This window comes from Pan paniscus, chromosome 16 (genome assembly GCF_029289425.2).
Source record: "Pan paniscus chromosome 16, NHGRI_mPanPan1-v2.0_pri, whole genome shotgun sequence".
Taxonomy (NCBI): Eukaryota; Metazoa; Chordata; class Mammalia; order Primates; family Hominidae; genus Pan; species Pan paniscus.
Window position 1 is genome coordinate 37,526,895 of NC_073265.2, and position 23,650 is coordinate 37,550,544.

Consider the following 23,650-nt stretch of genomic DNA (forward strand, 5'->3'; position numbering starts at 1 on the left):
GGATCCAAGTGGAGACTTAGCAAGCTTCTGGTCTAGGTTGACTGGCGCCAACCCTTTAAAGAGGCCCTTCGACAAGGCCATCTCCTACCCTGTAAATCGTTTGTCTGTTTGCTTTCCTACTATAGCCCAAGGACGAAATTTCACCTGTAATATAATAGTTTTATATATCCACAGAGAATGATGGGAAATCCAGATATTGCCCCACTTCAAATACTCTGGCTACTGTCGAGCTCCTGGGATACCCCATGGGCCGTGGCCTACTCCTTACAGTCCACCTTAAAATGACATAAATGATGTGTTTGAATTCAACTTGAAGCTACATCAAGACTTTTAGGGTGAAAATATTTAAATAAGACTGTTCTGGATGCTAACTATTATCTTCTTTTCTTTCTAATTATTTGGTTTAACTGTGAAAAAAGTTAACAATCCATTAAATCTGCTCTATTAAGTGGTACAGTCTGGAAAATAATGGAAAATTCCAAAGTCATAGCCCAATAATGTGCTCCAACTAGAGAGAGGGAAGCATTAATGTCCTTATTATGACAGCGGGACTTGTTATTTATTCTGGAAGCTTATTTCTGCATCACAATACTTGTTTTGGCAAAAATATACTCTTCCAAAAGTCAACATGTCAAATTGTTCAGAAAAGAAAAGTAATAATGTTATATACTGTTTTAATACCTAGAAGTTTAAACACAGCTCTAAAGTGGGCCCATTCACTACTCTGGGCTTCCATTGCTTGTCAACTCTTTTGAGTTCTAGACGAGAACCAATCCTGCCCCCAGGTACCTGAGTGTGAACAGGAGGCCTCTGGCTGCTTTGACTTGTCTGTCAGTGAGGGCAGAGCTTGGTCCATTTTGTAAATAAATTTTTCTCCCTCAGCGGTCCCAGGGATGTAAAAACAATACCAGATCATTGCTTCAGAACTGACAGACCCTAAACATGGAAACAGCAAAAGATAAAACAAAGCATCTTCAGAACCTCTTAGATCAGAGAGGAAGCTCTGAAGAGGCTGTCAGCCCTCCTCTAAGCACCAGGCTGACACCACCACTTTGAAACACAGCAATAAAGTCATGACTTTCAAAGACACAGATATGAGAAGTGCTACGTACGCTGTGGCAAATAAACCCCTCTTGGCAAACAGGAACAGGTCCAGTTCCAACACTGGCCGAGTTCCCTGGTACACTTTCACTGTATCCATGTTAGGGTAGAAATCACATTTAAAAAATTTTTAACTATTTTATATACACCCTTAATTATAACTCAAGTAAAGATGTTTTGTATTTCCATATTTTCTAAGGTTTTTTTTTTTTCATCTAATTCACAAAGATTCAAATAGCTCAAATGGCTTTCCTTTAGCTTCGCAAGATTCCTTGAAAAGAAAGCAGAGGAGTAAGCCAGGCCAACTAAGAGACTAAATAGTCATAGAGTTCAAGATGCACACGGTCCCTGGCAAATTTTATAAACCAGACCTGAATGGAACTTAAACCAAAATAGTGCTTCATGAATCAATTCCCTAATGAACGGATATTTCTGATTCTATAGCTTATTTCTAGAAAACCACTTACCACATATTAAGTAAATACAAAAATATTAATATCATTAAGGTGATTTATATCTGAGATTTCGGGAAATGGGGATATTCTGGCTAGTAGCATTGTTGCATGCCTAAATAATAACTCCACTCTGAGACAGATTACTAAAGGTCTGAAAAAATCCATTGTCTTTTAATAAAAACTATTATTATAAAGCTGTTTTACTTATTGACTGTCAATATTTTATTTAACTATTGAAGGTGTTCTCAATTATTCTGGGATTGGACTTTTATCTCTGCCTTTTGAAGAATAGAGTCGCTATTTATTTTAGGTATAATAAACATGAATCTGTGACCTTTTCTCTATTTTCATCACTAGATTGATTGGAAAGTTATTTTGTTTCTGCCCTCAAAAGCAAACAGATGCATCAATTCCTCTTTCGTTTCAGATGGCAGCATTAACACAAGCCAGTCGATGCATGTGGGAGAGTTCAACCAGAAACTGGTGGAAGCCAGCACTCAATTTAAAAAGAAACAAGAAAAAGGCACAATTGATGTTTGGTGGTTGTTTGATGATGGAGGTAAAAACTTTCAGAAAATACACTAGGGACAAGAATTTCTATTTTGATAAACTTAAACTGCATGAGAAGGTATATGGGAACAATACTGGTTAAAGAATAACATTTGTGTGTTCTCCAAAGATTATAACTTAATTAAGAGCTATCAATGTGGGAATGAATAAAGATATAAAGCTATTCATTTCCTTCCATTTAGATATACTCATTGTGTCATAATTTATTCTTTATTCCAGGGTTAACACTTCTTATCCCCTATATCTTGACTCTCAGAAAAAAATGGAAAGACTGTAAATTAAGAATCTATGTGGGAGGGAAGATCAACCGCATTGAAGAAGAAAAAATTGCGTAAGTAGTTTGCCACTCACATGTTAGGTCATTTCAGAGGTTTGTTGCTTTAATGCTTTAATTTTAATAACTTTAAGTGTCTCTGAGACACAATAGACTTAAAGACAAAGCCACCAGGATAGGCCTCGTGTTTACTTGGTTATCTGGTCAGTAAATTATTCACATATTTTTCCTGATCGCTGTCTTCAAGCAAGTCCTCTTATCTTCTGTCACAAATGCTTTCCAAAAGGAAGGTGCCACAGAAGCCTCATCTCAAGTCTTGAGTGGGAGCTTCGTTATCTCATATAATGCTTATTTTGTTCTGACCAGTAAAGGCATCCAAGAAAAGAAGAGCCTGAAGGAAATCTGGGTCCAGTTGCTTTTTCTGTGGGAATTCAAACCTCCTAATTCATGGCAGTCACTCTTAGAACAGCATATGTAAAAGAGAACTAAATGGAGAGACTGCACCTGGGTTCTAGCCCCAGCTCTGCCATCAAGGAGCTGCAGGACTTTGCAACAGTCTCCAAACGCATCTGGGTCCCCAGTTTCTCCTTTGTAGTTTGAAAGAGTTTAAAGGGATGACTGTAGAGAATTCTTTTAATTTAAAAAAAAAAAATCCCACAGTGTAAGTCTGTATCTTTCTCATTAATTTAGCCATTGAGAGTTGATGCCAGTTGTGAGAATAATAAGCATGCTGAGAACATGACACATCTAGAGGTCTCTGATGGAAATCCAGAAAACCACCTTCAGCAGCTCTTAGTCCCTCAGGGCACTGAGGGACTAAGCTATGAGCCCTTCCTGGAACCAGCACTTCCAGAAGTCACAAAATAATGACAGGCTTTATTCAGTAATTTTTAACATTTTCTCTTCCCTCTTAGGATGTATTATGCTGTGAATGTGATATATATATATATATAATGTATAACTATGTATAACTGTATAATGTATAACAATGTATAACAATGTATATACACACACACATAGTTATACACTGCTACACTGTTACATTCTGAGAACTGTATCAGGCAATTTCATATTGTGCAAACATCATAGAGTGTACTTACACAAACCTAGATGGTATAGCCTACTACACACCTAGGTTATATGGTATATGCTGTTGCTCCTAGGCTACAAATCTGAACTGAATACTATAGGCAAATGTGACACAATGGTAAATATTTGTATATCAAAACACAGAAATGGTACAGTAAAAATACAGCATAAAAGGTAAAAAATGGTCCACTTGTATTGGGCACTTACCATGAGTGGAACTTGCAGGACTGGCAGTTGCTCTGGGTGAGTCAGTGAGTGGTGAGTGAATGTGAGGCCCCAGGACACGACTACACTACTGTAGATTTTATCAACACTGTATACTTGGGCTACACAAAATTTATACAAAAATACTTTTCTTCAAAGCTGGACCTGGGAATAAAAAATATTTTTTTCTTCAATAATAAATTAACCTTAGCTTACCGTAAACATTTTTACTTCATAATTTCTAAGCTTTTGACCCTTTTGTAATAACACTGAGCTTAAAACATATTGTACAGCTGTGCAAAAGTGTTTTCTTTATGTCCTTATTCTATAAGCTTTTTTCTATTTTTTAAACTGTTTTCTTTTTTTCTTTTTAAATATTTTTGTTAAAAACTGAAACATAAACACACACATTAGTGTAGGTCTATCCAGGGTCAGGATCATCAATATCACTGTCTGCCACCTCCACATCCTGTATCCCACTGGAAGGTCTTCCAGGGCAATAACAGGCATGGAGCTGTCATCTCCTGTGAAAACAAAGTTTCCTCTGGAATACCTCCTAAAGGACCTGCCTGAAGCTGTTTCACAGTTCACTTTTTTTAATAAGTAGAAGGAGTACACTCTAAAATAATAATAAAAGGTATAGTATGTAAACACATAACCAGTAACAGTCATTTATTATGTTATCAAGTATTATGTACTGTACGCAATTGTATGTGCTATATTTTTATATGACTGGCAGTGCAGTTGGTTTGTTTACACCAGCATCATCACAAATGTGTGAATAATGTATTGTGCTATGCCATTACAACAGCTATGACATCACTAGGTGATAGGAATTTTTCAGTTCCATTATAATCTTATGGGACCACCATCGTATATGCAGTCTGTCATTGATCAGAATGTTTTTATGTGGTGTATGACTGCATATATATTATGCATATATGCATATATGTCTTTTCAATCAAAGCAATATGATATTTATATGCTAATATTATATAGATTTAATTATACTTAAAGAGGATCATATTAACATGGAAACTAATATAATGTCTATAATATTTTATATTTCTTAAAGCTGCCAATATTTTATTGGGACAGTTAGTATAATTTGAAAATGTTTTGTGGCTTAGATGGTAGTATGGCACCAATGTTAAATTTTCCAATTTCAAAAATTGTGCTCTCTTTATATAAGAGATTGTCCTTGTTCTTATGAACTGCTCACTGAAAAATTTAGGGGTAAAGGTGCCTAATATCTGCAACTGACTTTAAAAGATTAGAGTAGATAGGTAGATAGAGATAGAAGTAAATAGATAGATAAATATAAAGAGAGAAACAAACAAAATGGTAAATCAAAAGGGACAAAATATAAACAATTGGTGAATTTGGGAATTCTTTGTATTATCTTAAAAACTTTTCTGTAACTTTGAAATTATATCAGAATTATCAGTTGCCAGGAAAAAACCATATATATATATATATATATATATGAGGTTTTATAATATATATGATGGTTTATAATGTTATAATATGTTTATATATTATATAATTTAGATATATGTTTGTATATATGATTAATCATATAATTTATCATCTTATGATATATTGTATGATAACTGTTTGTCAGTAGCTTGTCAGTAACTCTATAAAAATTATCACCAATATAATAGTCCATAAGTATTAAGACTTGCTGTCTTTCAAATAATAAGAAATGTGGACAGATTTGCATTCTGTTCCCTGTGACATAAATGCAGAGTTGGATTGGCTGTTGCCAGTGTCTGCACCTACAGGGGTTTCTTTATGCCTTCAGTGAAATAGCTTGGTCCACCCTTAATGCATTCATCAAGTACTGTAATGAAAATCAAACACCAACCAAAAAGCCTCTGTCTGAAAGCTAAGCTGAAATAAGACGTGATTGCTTTTGATATCTTAACTCAAACAAAAAACTCTTTGATTGAAAATAGTTAAATATGCAATGATGAAATATTTTCCTTTTATATTTTCAGAATGGCTTCCCTTCTGAGCAAATTTAGGATAAAATTTGCAGACATCCATATCATCGGTGACATCAACATTAGGCCAAACAAAGAGAGGTATGAAATATTTAACAAGAGCCATTGATTACCCATGGTACTCTCTCATTCTCTTTTGTGTTGATTATCAAACAGTAAAAATGTTATGTATTTACTGCAGTGACTTCTTGATAGGATCTAATAAGAGCCTTCAAATAAGCATGACATGGAACTAACAAGTACATTCTAAAGGGAAGGAAAGCTTTTACAGTGAAGACAAGCCTGAGAGGGAGAATTGTTGAAACAGATTAGTTAGTATTTTAGAATTGCCATTCCTGTTCTTGGTTTCTATGGTGGCAAGAGCAGCACGAAGTGCAAGGTCATACTATTCTGAATGGAGCCATCAGGGCAAGTTTTGTTACTCAGAGTTACTCGTGGGGCAGCCTGGATGGGGAGCTCTGATGGAGAATATATGGAAATAGCTTGTATCTTCTTGGCACACTGAAATACCAACTCTAAAGGGCCACTTTAGCTTTTAGGCACTAAAGGCCCAACAGGGAAGGCCTGTGAATTTTGGGGGGACGTCTAAAACTATTTGAAGCCTGGAAAAGAAATGTATTGGCTCCAAAATAAAAAAAAAAAGAAAATGACAAAATAAAAGTAATCATTTAAATATCTTCAAAATGTGACATTATTTTAATCCTCATTAATTGTTATATTTATCAACTCCATTAGTGTCTTAGTTAGCTCAGGCTGCTATACCAAAATGCGATGGACTGGGTGGATTAAACAACAGACATTTATTTCTCACAGTTCTGGCGAAGTTCTGGGAAGTCCCAGTTCAAGGTGCTAAATCACTCAGTTCCCTTTGAGGGCCCTCTTCCTGGTATGTAGATGGCCGCCTCCTTGCTATGTCCTCACATGGTGGAAAGAATTCTGCTGTCTCTTTCTCTTCCTATAAGGGCACTAATCCTAAAATAGGGAACCTACCCTCATGAAATCATCTAAACCTAATTACCACCCAAAGGCTTCACCTCCAAATACTATCACCTGGAAGTTAGGGCTTCGACACATGAATTTGGGTGGGGGGACACAAGCATTCAGCTTATAACAATGATATTTTTGGGGGTTTTGTGGGGTTTTTTTTGAGACAGGGTCTCACTCTGTCACCCAGGCTGGAGTGTAGCAGTGCAATCTCAGCTCACAACAACCTCTGCCTCCTGGGCTCAGGTCATTCTCCCATCTCAGCCTCCTAGATAGCTGGGACCACAAGCACATGCCACCACACCTGGCTAATTTTTTGGTAGAGACAGGCTGCCATGTTGCCCAGGCTGGTCTCAAGCCCCTGAGCTTAAGCCATCTGCCCGCCTTAGCCTCCCAAAGTGCTGGGATTACAGGCATGAGCCATCGCACCTGGCAACACTGATACTTGAAAACAGTTGTAGGTTAGATCTTCACAGTAGTTTGCAAGGGTGCAAGAAGATTGTTTAAAAACCATGGCCAATTATAAATTAAATTAAATATTTAGAGTTATCATTTAACAATTATAAAATGTCTTCAATTATTTATAGTCTAAAATCATATTTTCTGTTGCATTCAGATGTAATATAATACATTTGATTTCATGTGGAGTGGGGCCTCCAAGAGGAATCATACAGAGGGATGTGAAGGTCCTGGAATGGCTTAGATTATCACGGTTCTGTCAGATCTCTCCCCTTTTCTGTTGACCATCATTTCTTCTTCCTTTTGTACTTCTTGATGGATTGTAATTCCACAGTTTTCAAGGCTTCTTACCTCTTTCCTTCCTTTGATTTATTGCTATTCTATATGAGCTTAATAACTAACTGAAAATTATTCCAATTTAAGATGCATTCCTACTGATCAAACAAACTTGAATTTCATATTCTTTGAGGTTATTCATGATCCTTCCAAGGAAATGGGTCAGTTAAAATGGCTTTACAAAACACCTTAACTGCAAGGCACTGTGGCTCACGCCTGTAACCTCAGCACTTTGAGAGGTCAAGACGGGAGGATCGCTTGAGCCCAGGAGTTCCAGAGCAGCCTAGGCAACATAGCAAGACCCCAAAAAATAGCAAAAATTTGCCAGGCTTCGTGGTGTATGCCTGTAGTCCTAGATACTCAGGAGGCTGAGGCAGGAGATCATGTGAACCTAGAAAGTCAAGGCTGCAGTGAGCCATGATCACCCCACTGCACTGCAGCCTGGGTGACAGAGTGAGACCCTATCTCAAAAAAAAAAAAAAAGAAAAGAAAAAGAAAAAAAGAAAAAGGAGCCAAGCACTGTGACTCACGCCTGTAATCCCAGCACTTTGGGAGGCTGAGGCAGCAGATCAGCTGAAGTGAGGAGTTTGAGATCAGCCTGACCAACACGGTGAAACCCCGTCTCTAACTAAAAATTCAAAAATTAGCCGGGTATAGTGGTGGGTGCCTGTAGTCCCAACTGCTCTGGAAGCTGAGGCAGGAGAATCGCTTGGACCTGGGAGACAGAGGTTGCAGTGAGCCGAGATCGCACCACTGCACCTCAGCCTGGGCGACAGAGCAAGACTACATCTCAAAAAAAAAAAAAAAAAAAGAAGAAGAAAAGAAAAATACATTAACTGTGATCAGAAAGCTATAATCGACAGTGTTAAACTGATAATTACTTTGTGATATTTCTTTACATCATACTCTACTGCCTTACATTTTTATATTTCTACAGTTGTAAATACATAAGAAAAATTAAGAACATATAATTTTCATTGATAAATGGAATTAACATTCTGATATGAACTGGGTTGTCATACAATAATCTCTGGTAGCCTTCCACTTTTTATTCAAAGAACTTCCATTCTCTATGTCATTGCATTTTGGCATTTGCAGTGATATAATCAAACAAGCTCATCATATGGCTCTAATTGGTAGAAATACATCATCTTTCACAACAGCAAGTCCAACAATTCCTTAGTACATGCCACTTAGCAATAGGGCATAGCTGGCCAGTGCTCTGCAAGATAGGGCCATTTTCTGTTGTCTAGTGGGTAGTCACTGTGTCTTCTACTGACTTAGGATTTCCTATAAGCCCTAGCTTAATGCTGGGCATGAATTATCCACCCACTTCTTTTTAATTTATTTATTTATTTATTTATTTATTTATTTATTTATTTTTAAGACAGGGTCTCACTCTGTCGTCTAGGCTAGGTTGCAGGTGGTACAATCATAGCTCATTGCAGCCTCTAACTCCTGGGCTCAAGAGATCCTCCTGCCTCAGCCTCTTGAGTAGCTAGGTCTACAGGCATGAGCCCCTATACCCAGCTTTTTTTTTTTTTTTTGTAAAGAAAAGTCTCGCTATGTTGCCCTGACTGGTCTCAAACCCCTGGGCTTAATTGATCCTGCCACCTTGGCTTCCCAAAGTGCTGGAATTACAGGCATGAGCCACCACACCTGGCCTCACCCACTTCTTGTAGCCAAATTCTCCTTGCTGTTGTTGGTCTTATCCTTAGCTAAGCATTATCAATGTTTGCTGATTAATTTGTCCCTATATTTCTTTGTCTCTTTACTTGTCAATCTGATTTTCTCAACCCAAGTCCTTGTTTCCTTCCCCTTCTTTCATAATAGTCTCTATCCAGCTGCCATGGTCACCACCCTGCATAGCCATCCTTTCTGTCCTGTTGCTGAGGAGGCTGATGTACCTCTTCCATTAACCAAGCCTCTTTATTCTTTGAATACTTTTCATAGTCTGGACACTTTTCTTCTTACTACTCTGACCTTTGTCCCAAGATGTCCTCTTCTGATGTCCACCATGTTAATTTGGTATTTGTCACATGTCCTCATTATCCTGGAATAAAGAGAATTAATTTTTTTGTCAGGAAATAAATTAGTTTTCAAAATTTTGGAGATTTTCTCTCTGTTGTTTCAAGGTATTAAGGAAAATGCAGGGAAAAAAAATCCATTCTTACTGAAATAAAAGAATCCTTGTGGCCAATATACCCTGCTGACGAAACAGGAGGCCACCAGGAGTGTGCTGGAAGAGCCATCCTCCTCTCTTCAGCCTCCTACCATAGTGATGCCATATTACCTTATAAAACAGTCCATATCTGATGTTGGCAATGGCTGTTCCAATACCTGAGAGTAACCCTAATGTAGAAGACAGTATGGTCATTCAATAAATCTCACGGATGGCCACTAGTAGCGCGTCTGGCACATTTGTAATACCTTAATTAAGGCAACTCCTCTGGATGGTCTAATCAGAGAAAGAGAACTCTTCCTCTGGGCTGATGCAGCCCCAGACCCAGGGGCTAAGGCTTAGAGAATAGAACACTGGCTCAATTTCAGCTCCCACTTGGACCTTGGCCGGGCAGCCCTTACCTACTGTTAACAACTATCCCCTGATCACTCACTATTCTTTCTTGGTTGCCGGGTGATACACAATGTCAAAAATAGTTTGTCAATGATTTCCATGTTGGAGGCTAATTTTAAATGCCCTCAAATTGCCTTTAATAAATCTTTTGACTACCCATAAAACATCAGTAAGTCTTGATGGAGGAATTTTATCATAGAAACATTATCTATAAACATGGTAGGGCAAGGGTTAAAGGGAGTACAAAAGCAAAGTTAATGAGAAAATAATTGACCCAGGAGAAACTGAAAAGCTCTTGTGCTCAAATTCTATTTTTTATTGTATAGACTGAATTAAAAGTCATAGGACAAAAAGACAACAATCTTTATATGGAAATCGAAGAGAAACTAGAAGCAATTAAGTAGGTAATTTAGTTTAAAGATGCTAGAGTAGTCCCAGAAACAGTTGGTACATTACTTTGAGAGAAGAAATTTTATGTGGACTTAGGGGGAAAATATTATGCAATTTAAAAATTTTTAAACTTTATTATGAGGAACAAGGATGAGGAAGGCAGCAGTTAATTTTAAAAATTGAATTCTTATTTATATTTAATAGCATGTAACACTTGGCTTATTCTATAGTCAATTAAAAGTACTTATAAAGAAAAAAATCAGATTTAATGAGATTCAAAATAGAAATCTTGAGCTACGTCAGGATCCTCTAGCAAAGAGAATGAAAAATGGCCAGCTCAGAGATGATCCAAAGGATAGACCAATCAAAGATGAACACAGAGAAGGAGCAGTAAGAGTGCAAAGACAAAAATGGGCAAATACAGCCCCGTTATCACCCCCTGTGTCACTTAGCATGTTTCAATTGCAAGTAAAAGAAAACTTAACTCACAGCGATTTAGACAATAGGAATTACTTTCACATATAACTTAAAAATAAAATCATATTTTGGATTGCAGGGTAAGCTTGATCTAGGTTAATTTTGTAATCAAGGACTGATTCTCTTTCAGTCTCCCTACTTTACTTTTTTTTAATAAAATCATCTATCAAAGTTGATTTCACTTATAAAAACAAGATGACTGTCAATTGCAACCAGGACTATCTACTCGCTCATGTATGTTCCGTAGGAGAGAAAGTTTGTCTCTTCCCAAATTACTGAGCTCAGGGTCCAGGGCTCCTTTCAGGTTTCACTAACCTAAGCCACTGAGACATTACTGTGGTCAGCATAGTTGTGGGTGCTTATTGGTTCAAGTTTACCTGTGTTATGTGCTCACCTGGCCAATTACTCTGGAAGAAGACATAGAGTTGTGCTGATTGGCTGACACTGGCATGGAGTCATTCCCACTGAAAGTACAATGAGGAAAACACAGTACAGATACTGGGGAGACAACCAGCAACCTCTACTCCACCTTCTATTTCTTAGGAAACTATTTTTGTACTGTGCTTTCTAACAAGGATTTGGGCTGAGCTGCAAAGAAACTCTCATCCTGATCAAAATAAGTATACGAAGAGCTTAAACAGAAAGCCTCTCCATTGCTAATCTCAACCCTGTGGCTGCTGAGTAAAGTAAATATCTTGCCTTTCCAAGGCACTGCATGCTTTTCAGAGCACTGTCACCCAAATACTCACAGTGACTCTCAAGCCAGTTTCTAGCAGCCATTGTTACTCCCCTTCTAGCAGCCATTGTTACTCCCCTTTTATAGCCTAGAATATCCAGGTCAAGGAGGACAATGCAAGAGATGGAGTGAGAACCCAGACCCTACTCTCCAAAGCCAGCACCTTTCCATAGTAATGACCACTCCTAGAGGTCTCTAAAGGCACGACACTGTTGAAATAGGAAACAAAAGTTGAAAGAATAATAGGGCCTATCAGTCTTATTCTTTCCCTGTCTTTGCCTACCTTTCTAAATAAGTTAATGCAATAGAAGCCTAATGCATTAAGTATCTTTTCAGTCTCTTAACAAAGGCTCACTAGTAGGGACAATCCTGCTCCTTTGTAATCTCTGCACTTTTATCTGCAAATCCTAAATCAGGCCAGTTGGTGAGATAATTGAACTCATTACTTCATATTTTCATTTCTTGACTTAACAGCATATCAATTCTAATTATTATTCATTCTAAAATTACTAAATTATAACTAAGCTACATTATATAAAACCAAAGAAATTGTTCATACTTGAGATCATCTTAAAGTAGCATACTAGAGACAACTACTGCCATAAATTATAAGTTTTACTTTGTGTCATTGTTTTTAAAAATAAATCTTATGAGGTTCTTATAAGTAATTTTTAAAATGTTCTATACCTCTTAGCTGCTAGTTTTCTCCTCAGCAATTTCTTTTTAAATGTTCTAACATAGCCTCAGATTTTTAGGCATTAAAACATTATTGATTTTTGTTCTTTCTCCTAACATGAACCTGAATAATACTCATTTGAAAATCTCAGACAGCAACATCAAACAACAAAAGGACAAGGGGAGCATTATTTGCAGAAAACGTCCAAATTGTTCTACAATCATTAAACTTGTGGGAGCCCTTGCTGTTCTCCTCCTACCTGCCCGTGGCCTCCTGCCATGAGTGGGAGTTGCCATGTGGACTAAGGATGAGGGTAGCCATATCCATTTCCTACATTAATTGATAAATGTCTCCCATAGAGTCTGTACAATAAGCAAGTGGAAACTCATTTGTGTGGTAAAGTATCTACATTACAACTATGTCTTCGACTACACTATGCAGAAAATGTCTTTGCAGAACAATTACTACCTATGTGTATATGTGTTAATATTGTAAGTATGTATGCGTATGTGTGTTAATATTGAAGATCTAATACCTAATAGGCTAACAAGGCCTCGAACACTCTAAGGCCTTTTCTGGGGTAGGGAGGGAGTACTGTAGCCATGGTTTTACTCACAGTAAATTCCCTGCAAAGATAATTCTTAAAAGATTTGCATGATATTCAGCTCTGATTCCACAGCCAGCAGAGCCAGTCATACCTGGAGTATCTGTGAAATAATGAGTTAGTTTCCCACTGTGAGGCCTCCTTTATAATTCAAATTTTAGCTGGAAAGTCTTTGAAGAGATGATTGAACCATATCGTCTCCATGAAAGCTGCAAAGATTTAACAACTGCTGAGAAATTAAAAAGAGAAACTCCGTGGAAAATTACAGATGCAGAACTGGAAGCAGTCAAGGAAAAGGTAAGGATTTGTCTTTCTTAATTTTTTTGCTGTCTAACTAGCTGAAAAAGGAAACAGTAGTTGATTTAAAGACAATGAAGCAATATATTTATTATCAAATGTCATTATTCAAGATCCAAGCTTTCTGCATTTTTCAAGTGCTTTTCAATCGTTTACTGGATACAATTATTTAGAAAACTGTTTCATTTTTTCCCATAAGGTCAATTATATTTTAAAAGTTAAAAAATAGGTTACTGGTACATATTGTGAAGTCTCCTTTCAAATTTAATTTTAAAGAGCAGGAGACAGACTCATCAGCCTAAAATAATTTGAGTCAATATGTGTGCAAAGTTGATAAAGTTAGATTGACTCACAATTTAACACAATAAGAAATACTTTTAACCTGATGAAGAGATGGCTATGAAAAACTTATAAAGGCATCTGAAGAAACATATGATGTGACTGGAACAATGAATATGGAAGCTGGATCCAGCACACATTGTAAGATGGATGTAAAATGGTGAGCCTTTCTAGAAAGCCCAGTAAGATGCTCCCATCTGTGCCTTCTGTCCTGAGCCAAATGAAGTTGGTGATAATGAGAATAATGCGAAGGGCAGGGGGTCAACAACTAGGTAGAAGAATTGACATCTGGATTGGACGGAAATGAAAAGGGACCACAAGAACTTCTAAACTACAAAATCTTGAGTGTTTTCACAGGAGCACTCAAGCGCTGCTAATCTCATTGTACTTTAAGTATAATTGCAGGCATTTACACATGTTAGAAAGAAATCTTAGGGCCGGGTGCAGTGGCTCACACCTGTAATCCCAGAACTTTGGGAGGCTAAGGCGGGAGGACTGCTTGAGCCCAGGAGTTCAGGGCCAGCTTGGTTAACAGAGCAAAACCCCACCTCTACAAAAAAATACAAAAATTAGCCTGGTGAGGTAGCATGTGTGTGGTCCCAGCTACTTGGGAGGCGAAGGCAGGAGGATCACTTGAGCCCAGGGGGCAGAGGTGAGCTGAGCTCGTGCCACTGTACTCTAGTCTGGATGATAGGAGTGAAACCCTGTTTTAAAAAAAAAAGAGAGAGAGAGAGAGAAATCTTAGGATAAATGGGTTAATCAATTTAAAGGCTCTTCAGGTAGGATTTTGTTTTACTGGAACATGTGGGATTTTGGACAGTGAAGGAAGATAAGGGCCACCCTGAGACCCTGACCCCTGGGGCCCACGAGCTTCAGAGAGCCTCGCTTGGACTGACTGCCCACCATGCCCTACATAAGCCACATTAGGAGCTGAACTTGAAAAAATTCGAGCAAGAAACGCTAAAAGCCTTTTAGATTTAGTGAAAAAAAAGAGACTGAACTAGAATTATAAAGTCTGTGTGTAACAAACTGCCCGGTTCTGACCAAGATTTTTCATATAATTGAGCAAATCATGCATCTGAGCCTTGGTTTCTGAACCAGTGAAATACAATAAAAAATATTACTCTCATCACTGCAAAGTGGTTATTTTTCCAAGTGAGTCTTTTGGTGGCTTTTTAATTGAAAGCCCCCTCTGCTTACAGAATATTCAGAGAGCTTAAAGAAAGGCAGACTAGAATATAATTTATGTTCTTAGAGTATCAAATTGGTATCAAGATTCAATCGGTTTCTTTTTTAACAGAAAACCTATTGCCTCAAACTGGCCATTCTACTGTGCATGGGCATGGGCATATGCCACTGTGCCCATGGCAGGTTCATGAGGCTCCTTGTAGTGTAGGAAGAGGCCAGGGTAGGAGAAAACACCTTCTTTTTAGTGTTATCTATGTTGTTTGCTTCCCCTCTCCCTAGAATTTAATAAGCCACTATAGCACAATGAAAATCTTTGTACTGTGTCTTATTCTTTATATTTCTAAAATTTCTCATGAGGTTTTAAAACACCATAAGTTTCTAAGCCTGAAAAAGTAATTGTAATTTTTATACATTTTTTAAGATGAGATTTTCTGCTTGTTCATGATTTAAGAAAATAAATTCTCATTCATAATTCTGGTAGAACTGTACTCAACAAATCTGAATGTTGCCCACAGAGTTACCGCCAAGTTCGACTGAATGAACTCTTACAGGAGCACTCCAGAGCTGCTAATCTCATTGTCCTGTAAGTATCATTGCAAGCATTGAAGAACATTAGAAATAAATCTTAGGGTTAATGGGTTAATCCATTTAAAAGCTTGGGACTCTTCAGGTGGGAATTTTGTTTTGTTTTTGTGTTTTTTTTGAGGGGGGGGTGGAACACGTGGGATCCTTAGACAGTGAAGGAAGGTAAGTGCCACTCTGAGACCTTGACCCCTCCGGCCCATGAGCATCAGAGAGCCTCACTTGGACTTGCTGTCCACCATGCCTTATGAAGAGGCGTGTGCCCATCTAGTAAGACCACGCTCCAGGAATCTGAGACCCTGGATTTCTCTGCCTAACAGCCACAAGTCAGCGACCACAGCTCACGGGCCCCTTCCCTGAGTGGATGTCCCTGAGCCACTGTGCCCATGGCAGGTTCATGAGGCTCCCTGTACTGTAGGAAGAGGCCAGGGTAGGAGAAAAAGGCAGAGCCATTTCCATTTTCACTCTTTATGCTCTAGCCTTACAAATGTTAGGGTTGCGTCTACTGAAAATGTATGTTTGTTTACTTAAAGGTTGGTATTTAAACAAGAAAATCTCTAATGACTTCACATTTATACCTCATGAATTGACTCCTATGTATAAAGATAAATATATCTTCACGTAGTGTAGACTGGAAAACTATCCATCAAAGACATTGTAGAATGGTCTGCTGGATTGGGTGGTAGGGTTCCAATAGGTGGTTTCTGAGGTTTTTCCCAAATATAAGATATTTAAATTATTTGAAAAATCATTTACACCAAAAAGGGGGGTAGGTATTAGCTGATCAAATTCCCTATTTAAAGGAAAGTGAAAACGTACATTTTTGTTTTGTCTTTACAATACCTAAGCCTGTTTTTCTGGTTTATAGATAGTATTACCTGAAAAATACATCAGTTTGCTATCTACAGTAAAAATAATTTTGGTGCTTTCATCTTGGGGTGGCGTAAAAATTAAGGCTGCCAGTTATTAAATAGCTCAGAAATACTAGTGCCGTTACTACCTATAGTAATTTTCACTTTCATTTTTAAATTTTTCCTTCATGTCATTAGGAGCCTTCCCGTGGCAAGAAAGGGATCCATATCGGATTTGTTGTATATGGCTTGGTTGGAAATCCTCACAAAGAACCTCCCACCTGTCTTACTAGTTAGAGGAAATCACAAAAATGTCTTGACATTTTACTCTTAAAACATGAAAGATTGGAATACATTTTAACTTAATGTAATGCATAATTAAGAAACATGTTCCAGTACTTTATGTTGTAAATCTGATCTATGGATATGCAAACCTCTGGAGATGATCCTACCAGATTCTACATACATTGCATAATTTTTATCAGTTAATGCAAGCTTTTTTTTCTCTTCTCAGCTTAAGGGGTTGTCAAAGCCAATGTTATCCCTAGAAAAACATTTTTGTCACTGCTGTTGATAAACAAGAAAATCAAGGAAACTCATGTTGGCTTATGCTCATAAAAACCACGAATGTGATTGTAAACTTCTCCAGACAAACTTAACCTTTTGTTTCTTAATTTTTTGTTTTGAGTGTTTGCTTCTCAGCCCTGGTATAGGTCTCAGCCCCACAGCAGGATCTCAATAAATGCTTATTGACAGGCTGGCATAGTAACCACGGGTGGTTATCAAAGGAAAAGACCAATAGGCTGGGGAACATAATTATGCTTGGCCCCCTCAGAGGCTTATACCTACAAAGCAGATTTAAAAATCAGTAACTCAAAACTTTAAGAAGTAGTTGAGTCTACAAAATATTCAAAGCAGTTACCTAAATAAGGTTATTTAATGTAACAGATTATATACTTAAAGTGATCTGAGCAATCATTGATAACATATGGCTTAAATTTGCTGCTGCCTGAAAAGTATATTAACTAGATTAGAAGACACCATATACTCCAATAAAATGAAATATATTCTATTCTCAATATATAAACTTTAATTGTACTCCCTATCAAATATTTTGAAATTTCCATCACGGCATTACTTTGCATATTTTTTTCTAATTAAATGGTTAGTACAGATGAAATCTTTATAGATGACTACTTGAAAACTAAGTGCTACAAATTTTCAAACCATTATTAAGAAATATATCCTGAATCATATATTTAGTTACTTTCTATAGTGATTGTATGGATTTAAAAGAATAATTAAAATGTGAAGTTGAAAAACTTGTAAAATTTGGAATATACAGATACTGATTTTTTTCATTTTTGTTAGTATACCTATAATACATAATCACATTGACAAACCAATGAAAATATTGTTTTTCTGATGAATGGCTTGATTTTTCTCCTTGACATGTTTTGACTGTTCATTCTAACTGAAAACATATATGGGAAAATATGAACCTGAAATAAAAGCACTCAAATTCAATTGCTTTGGCCTAGGTCATGTTTTTACTTTCAGTCACTAAAATTGTGGTGCAATGGTGTATCAGATGTGAGCCTGAATATTTCAGTCAGTGACCTCATCTGCAGCTGCTTAAAGCTAGGATTCAAGATCAGGACTTCCTAACCCAGCCTCTCTGCTCAGAAGGATGACCAGAGAATAAGGGAGACCATCAGCAAAGCTTAGGCAGCTGGATATTCCTATTCCAAATCCAGGGCCACTGTGCTTAACTCTGCCCTTGATAAAACCCTTTCTCTTGAGCACCATGGACCTGAAATCCAAATGCCTAAACTCAGCTTCATGTGGGCCTGACACTTCTCTGAAATACTTGAGGGTCTCTGGGAAAGGTGAGAAGTAATATGACTTCTTTAACAGGACATTCTGGCTCTTGTTTCTTTCCCGGCTGCTGCAAGTTGGGTTCCTTGGGAAACAGACTCTGAGACAAAGTTTAGCATGATCCCCTGGGGATCAACACCTGAGGGAAGGAGGGGAAGAAACAGCAAACATAGAGGTAAGCAGTGAGCTGGGATGCAGGCCCAACGACAGCCTCTGCTGACCCTACAGAGAGTCATCCCAAGCAGGGCAGAAAAGGCCAGGCTTTTGTACTCTGCTTTTATCAGTTATTGCATGGAGGCTGCCTGGGAAGGGGAGTGACCTGGGGGCAGGGGGGTGCATGGGGCAGCTCTGTGCAGCAGAGGCAATCCCCCAAGGGCCTGGCAGGGAAAGTCTATGTGCTGACAGCACTCCTAGCTGTTAGGGCAACAAGCTCTTCATTAAACAAGGTCTGGGTAGTACCGAAGGGACCATATACAGTAGTAGAAACCGAGTTACTGAATTTCCTGAGGGTTAGTAGCAAGAAGATGGCTGAGTATAGCCCTTGGATTCCAGGTTAAGGGTTGGGTGGCTCTAAGGTACTAGAGATCTTGAGGTTAAGAGCAACTGTATTGGGAATAAATTCGGAGGGCAGAAAGTTAAAAGGATAGGGGCTACAGTCACATAGCAGCAGATTTGTCCGGCCCTTGGTGCCCTGCTGTTGTCCTTTTCTTCACCCAACTCTATTGATCCAGCCACCCATCATCTCCATGTCTACACTCAGGTTTCTGAGCAAGAAGGAGAACATTCCACAGTCATGTGCATTGGTGTCCAACTGTCTCTGTCTCCTCACTTTGTGCATGTTTCTCAAGAGCGTCCCCACCCTTTCCTCACCATGACTTCAGCATCACTTTTTCAGTTGCTGTCTCTGCTCCCATCCCCACAAACATAGACATATTCATAGACATAAAATTTCTTTCATAGATAGTGCCATACTGGGAGCATTGTCCTATGAGTTTTTCACTTAACACTCAATTTTAGAAATATTTCAATGGAAGTTTTATTTATTATAATTATTATTATTATTTAGAGACAAAGTCTGGCTCTCTCACCCAGGATGGAGTGTAGTGGTGCAATTATAGCTTGCCATAATCTCAAACTCCTGGGCTCAAACAATTCTCTCATCTCTATTTCCTGAATAGCTAGGACTACATTCATACACCACCACACCTGGCTAACCTTTTAAAATTTTTTTGTAGAGACAGGAGCTCACTATATTGCCCAAGCTGCTCTTGAACTCCTGGCCTCAAGCAATCCTCCTGCCTTGGCCTTCCAAAGTGCTGGGATTGCAAGCATGAGTCACCATAACAGGCCATCGATGGAGACTTTAAAAAGAGAGTATAAATTCTTGGGGACCACCATAACCCTGGTAAATTAGAATCTCTGGGAGTGGGACTGAGGGACCTGTATGTTCTGATGATCTGCAAGATTTTGGAACTACTACTTTGAGGGCAGTCCCTCCCATTTCCATGATTTGATTTCCACTACATGTTGATGTCTCCTGAATTTACATTTTTAACTCAGATCTCTTCTAACTCTCAGATCCATATATTTAAACACTAATTGTCTTGATGTTTCTCTCTAGGTGTCCTGCAGATACCCTAAATGCAGATTGACCAGACTTTTGTAAAAAACACACACATACACTGGAGGAATGGCATCTAATTCTCTTTCTCTCTCTTTTTTTTTTTTTGGACATGGAGTCTCACTTTGTCACCCAGGCTGGAGTGCCATGGCACAATCTCGGGTCCCTGAAACCTCCACCTCCCAGGTTCAAGCAATTCTCATGCCTCAGCCTCCTGAGTAGCTGTCATTAGAGGCACCTGGCTAATTTTTGTATTTTTAGTAGAGAGGGGGTTTGCCATGTTGGCCAGGCTGGTCTCGAACTCCTGACCTCAGGTGATCTGCTCGCCTTGGCCTCCCAAAGTGCTGGGATTACAAGTGTGAGCCACTGCGCCCGGCCTATCTAACTATCTTTCTCAATGCGTATCAGGTCTCCCCTGAAACAGCCGAGATCACGCCACTGCACTCCAGCCTGGGCAACAGAGTGAAACTTCGTCTCAAAAAAAATAAAATAAAATTTTTAAAAAACAGAATAAAATCTGCATCACAGCAGAAAACTAAGAAAGGATGCCATTCACATGGTAATTTTTTTAGAAATAAAATCATGCTGTAGTTTACATGGATGGAGACTGATGGAAGCAATCAAAGATCAGCTTACAATCAATGCTCCTGGGGGAAAAAAAATCTTAGGGAATAATTGCAGGAGACCCTGGGAGAATTCCAATAATCCCTCCCCGCAATTTGAAGCTGGAAGTGAGAATAGGCAGTAGGACAGGGTGGAGCACCTTCCTTAGGACCCATTGTGTTGGATACTGCAAGTATTCAGAACAGCTTCCCTGAGAGGTTGCATGGTATGCTCGGTGGGCATTGCTATGCAGCATCTCATGGATGCCTTTGGCAGAGGCATGAGAAAAGAAAACAACAACATTGTGTGTAAATCCCAATACATAAAGAGCATAAAAACATTAAAAATAATCCAAAAGAGAAAAGTAAAAAAATATTACTTAAAAAAGAGAGAAATTATACAATAATGGAATCCTACAATAGAAGAAAAATCAAACATGCAAGAAACAAATAGAAAACACAAATGTGTTCATCTTTCTTATTAACAAAATGACTCTCAAATTTAATGAAAAAATCAAACTCTATTCTATCTGCAAGCATTATATTCAGAATTAAATATAAAAAGGCTAAAAGTCCACAAGTGGAAGTGAAAAAAAAGGCTAAAAGCAAAAGAATAAACAAAAATATATACAAACATTTAAGCAAAAGGAATAGAGTTGACAATATTAACTTCAAAGTTTAAGACTAAAAGAATTAGGAATGACAGGAGAGTATCATTTTATATTTATAAAATAGATATAGCCACAATGTAGCTATAACAATAATGCAGCATTCTGTAAACAAATAGCATAGTATTGACATAAATAATACAAAAATTGTTGGAAACAAAAGGACAGTCCCAGAAAGCCAATTTTTGATTTTTTTTTTTTTTTTAAGATGGAGTTTCACTCTTGTTGCCCAGGCTGGAGTGCAGTGGCACAATTTCTGCCTACTGCAAGCTCTGCCTCCCGGGATCAAGTGAGTCTCCTGCCTCAGTCTCCTGAATAGCTGGAATTATAAGCATGTGCCGACAGCTCGGCTAACTTTTGTGTTTTTAGTAGAGACAGAGTTTCACCATGTTGTCCAGGCTGTTCTTGAACTCCTAACCTCAGATGATTCACCCGCCTCGGCCTCCCAAAGTGCCGGGATTACAGGCGTGAGCCACTGCACCCGGCCAGAAAGTCAATTTTCTTAGGAAGCAGTTCACCCTTATGACAATCTTTGACAAATCAAGTATAGGAAGAATTCAAACAACATTAAAAAAAAATTGAATAGGTACAATAGTGCTCACCCATAGAAAATACATCAACTTTTAAAAATCTATTGAATATTTATGAAAACAAATTCTATGTTAATACCAAATAAAAACTCAGTAAATTCCAAAATGTAGAAATAGTAAATATAACACTTTTATCACAACACAATAAAACTGACATTACAAATATATAAACAACAATATAAAAAAACCTTACTTACTGGAAAAAGAAAATTCTCCTAAATAACTCAGGTCAAAAAGAAGTAGAAAATGCAGTTTTAGACTCTTTCGTAAAAATGACATGGAGAATTCCACATAGCAAAACATATGATAAAAAAGCAGGAGTTGGAGGCAAATATGTAGCCATAAATGGCTTTATTAATAAATAAGAAAAATGGAAGTTAACATTAAACTCAAAACTTAAAAACAGCACAAAGTAATCAAAGGAAAGCATGAAAAAGAAATTGAGGGAAAAAGCAGCATAGTAAGATGAAGAGCTCAAGTGTAGGAGACAAAGAGCTGGGAGATGAATCTCAGTTTCCCCACTCTCTAGAAGAGGGGTCGTTAGTTGGCGTCCTTAAGAATCAGTCTTCTCTTATGTAAAATGGGGATTAAGAGAATGCACCTCTTAGGGTTGTTGCAAACAGATGAGATAATGTGGGTCAACAGATGAGCACAGTACTGGGCTCAGCACTTTATGGTAAATACTTAAGCATAGACATTATTATTTTCAATAAAGACAGTAACAGCTCAAATGACAAACTCAACTGTTGTTTGTTGCTGTTGCTAAAAAAGAAAAGGAATAACATCAAATAAAAAAACTTCTTTTTAGTTTTAGAAGAATAGATAAAATATAAATATACACATTTACAAATAAGCAAGGGACTTTGGGTTCAACTTTGGGAAAGAATGTCCTTTAAAACTCTAGTATGGTAAATTTTTAATTACAATAAACATATCTATTTGTAGTAAAATATAAACTACTCAAATTAACTCAAAAGGAAATAGAATACCTGATAAAATCTAATACTTCAGGATAAAACACGAAGATTGTCAAAGATCTAGCTCAAAAAAGTTTCAACCCAAAGGATTTTTTCTAGGCAACTTCTTTTAAACTTTCAAAGAAAATATAATTACCATTCTATTTAAGCTATTGCTGAACAGAACAAGATAAAACATTGTCTTTCCCTTTCTCAGTTATTTTGCAAAACTAGCATAAACTTGATACCAAAATATGACAGACCACAAAAATAGGATACAAGTCAATGTCTTGTATGAATAAACATAGGAAAATCCAAAATAGAATACTAGCAACTCAATTTTACCAATGTATTCAAACAATATTCCACTATAATCAGGAATATGGTATTCTAGGAATACAGATATATCTTATTGCTAGGAAATCAGTTAATTTAATTAATCCAATTTAGTGAGCATTAGTTACCATTTACTTATTCATATTTTTTGAATATTTATTTGTAAGTGCATAGTGTACCTCTAGAAGAATGCATAAGAAACCAATTAGGGTTGACTTTGGAGAAGAAAACTGAATGAAGGACAAGTAAGAGATTTCATTTTTACTATATACAATAATAACTACTCAAAACTAACATTTAAATAATTAAATCCATAAACAAGCTACTTGTCTGCCAGACTGTATTTAATGATTAACTCATGTTTGATCTGACATATATTGTGAAGGTCATATATAATAAATTTCTAACACTCAAAAATATATTATACCATCATTATTGTGTTGTGCTTATTTGTAAAATAAGTGAGCAACTAAAATGTCACTGTGAAAAGAAAAAGTTGACCCCATCACATACCTACTGATAAGCTTAGGTTTTTAGTTTTTTTTTGTTTTTTTTTTTTAAACATGAGATCTTTTAAAATACATACATGCCTCTTTCTTGGGTGGAGAAAGTGATAGAGAAATATTGCATCAGATTTACCACTATGGCCCTGCAGACATTATTTAGGTCAGTAGGTTCATATTGCATATTTTACTTTCTGAAACTCAGGAATAGACATGTATAATCTTGTGCTGTGTTTTGTTTTGTTTTGTTTTGTTTTGTCTGGAGACAGAGTCTCTGTTGCCCAGGCTGGAGTGCAGTGT

The 23,650-nt window shown here is 37.4% G+C and overlaps 1 protein-coding gene across 3 annotated transcripts in view; it reads left to right on the forward strand.

The window, feature by feature from the left end:
* SLC12A1 (solute carrier family 12 member 1) overlaps positions 1-17,723 on the forward strand; it is a 97,647-nt gene extending 79,924 nt beyond the window's left edge. For 2 of the 3 annotated variants that reach the window (XM_008956839.5, XM_003831481.5), the window contains exons 22-27: positions 1,984-2,115; positions 2,346-2,457; positions 5,697-5,783; positions 13,101-13,236; positions 15,279-15,346; positions 16,395-17,723. In XM_008956839.5, the coding sequence (XP_008955087.4) occupies positions 1,984-2,115; positions 2,346-2,457; positions 5,697-5,783; positions 13,101-13,236; positions 15,279-15,346; positions 16,395-16,530 (671 nt within the window). In that variant the 3' untranslated portion in view covers positions 16,531-17,723. The remainder of the gene's footprint in view (positions 1-1,983; positions 2,116-2,345; positions 2,458-5,696; positions 5,784-13,100; positions 13,237-15,278; positions 15,347-16,394) is intronic. The other variant, XM_034938723.4, reaches the window with a different exon arrangement.
* The last annotated feature ends 5,927 nt before the right edge of the window (positions 17,724-23,650 follow it).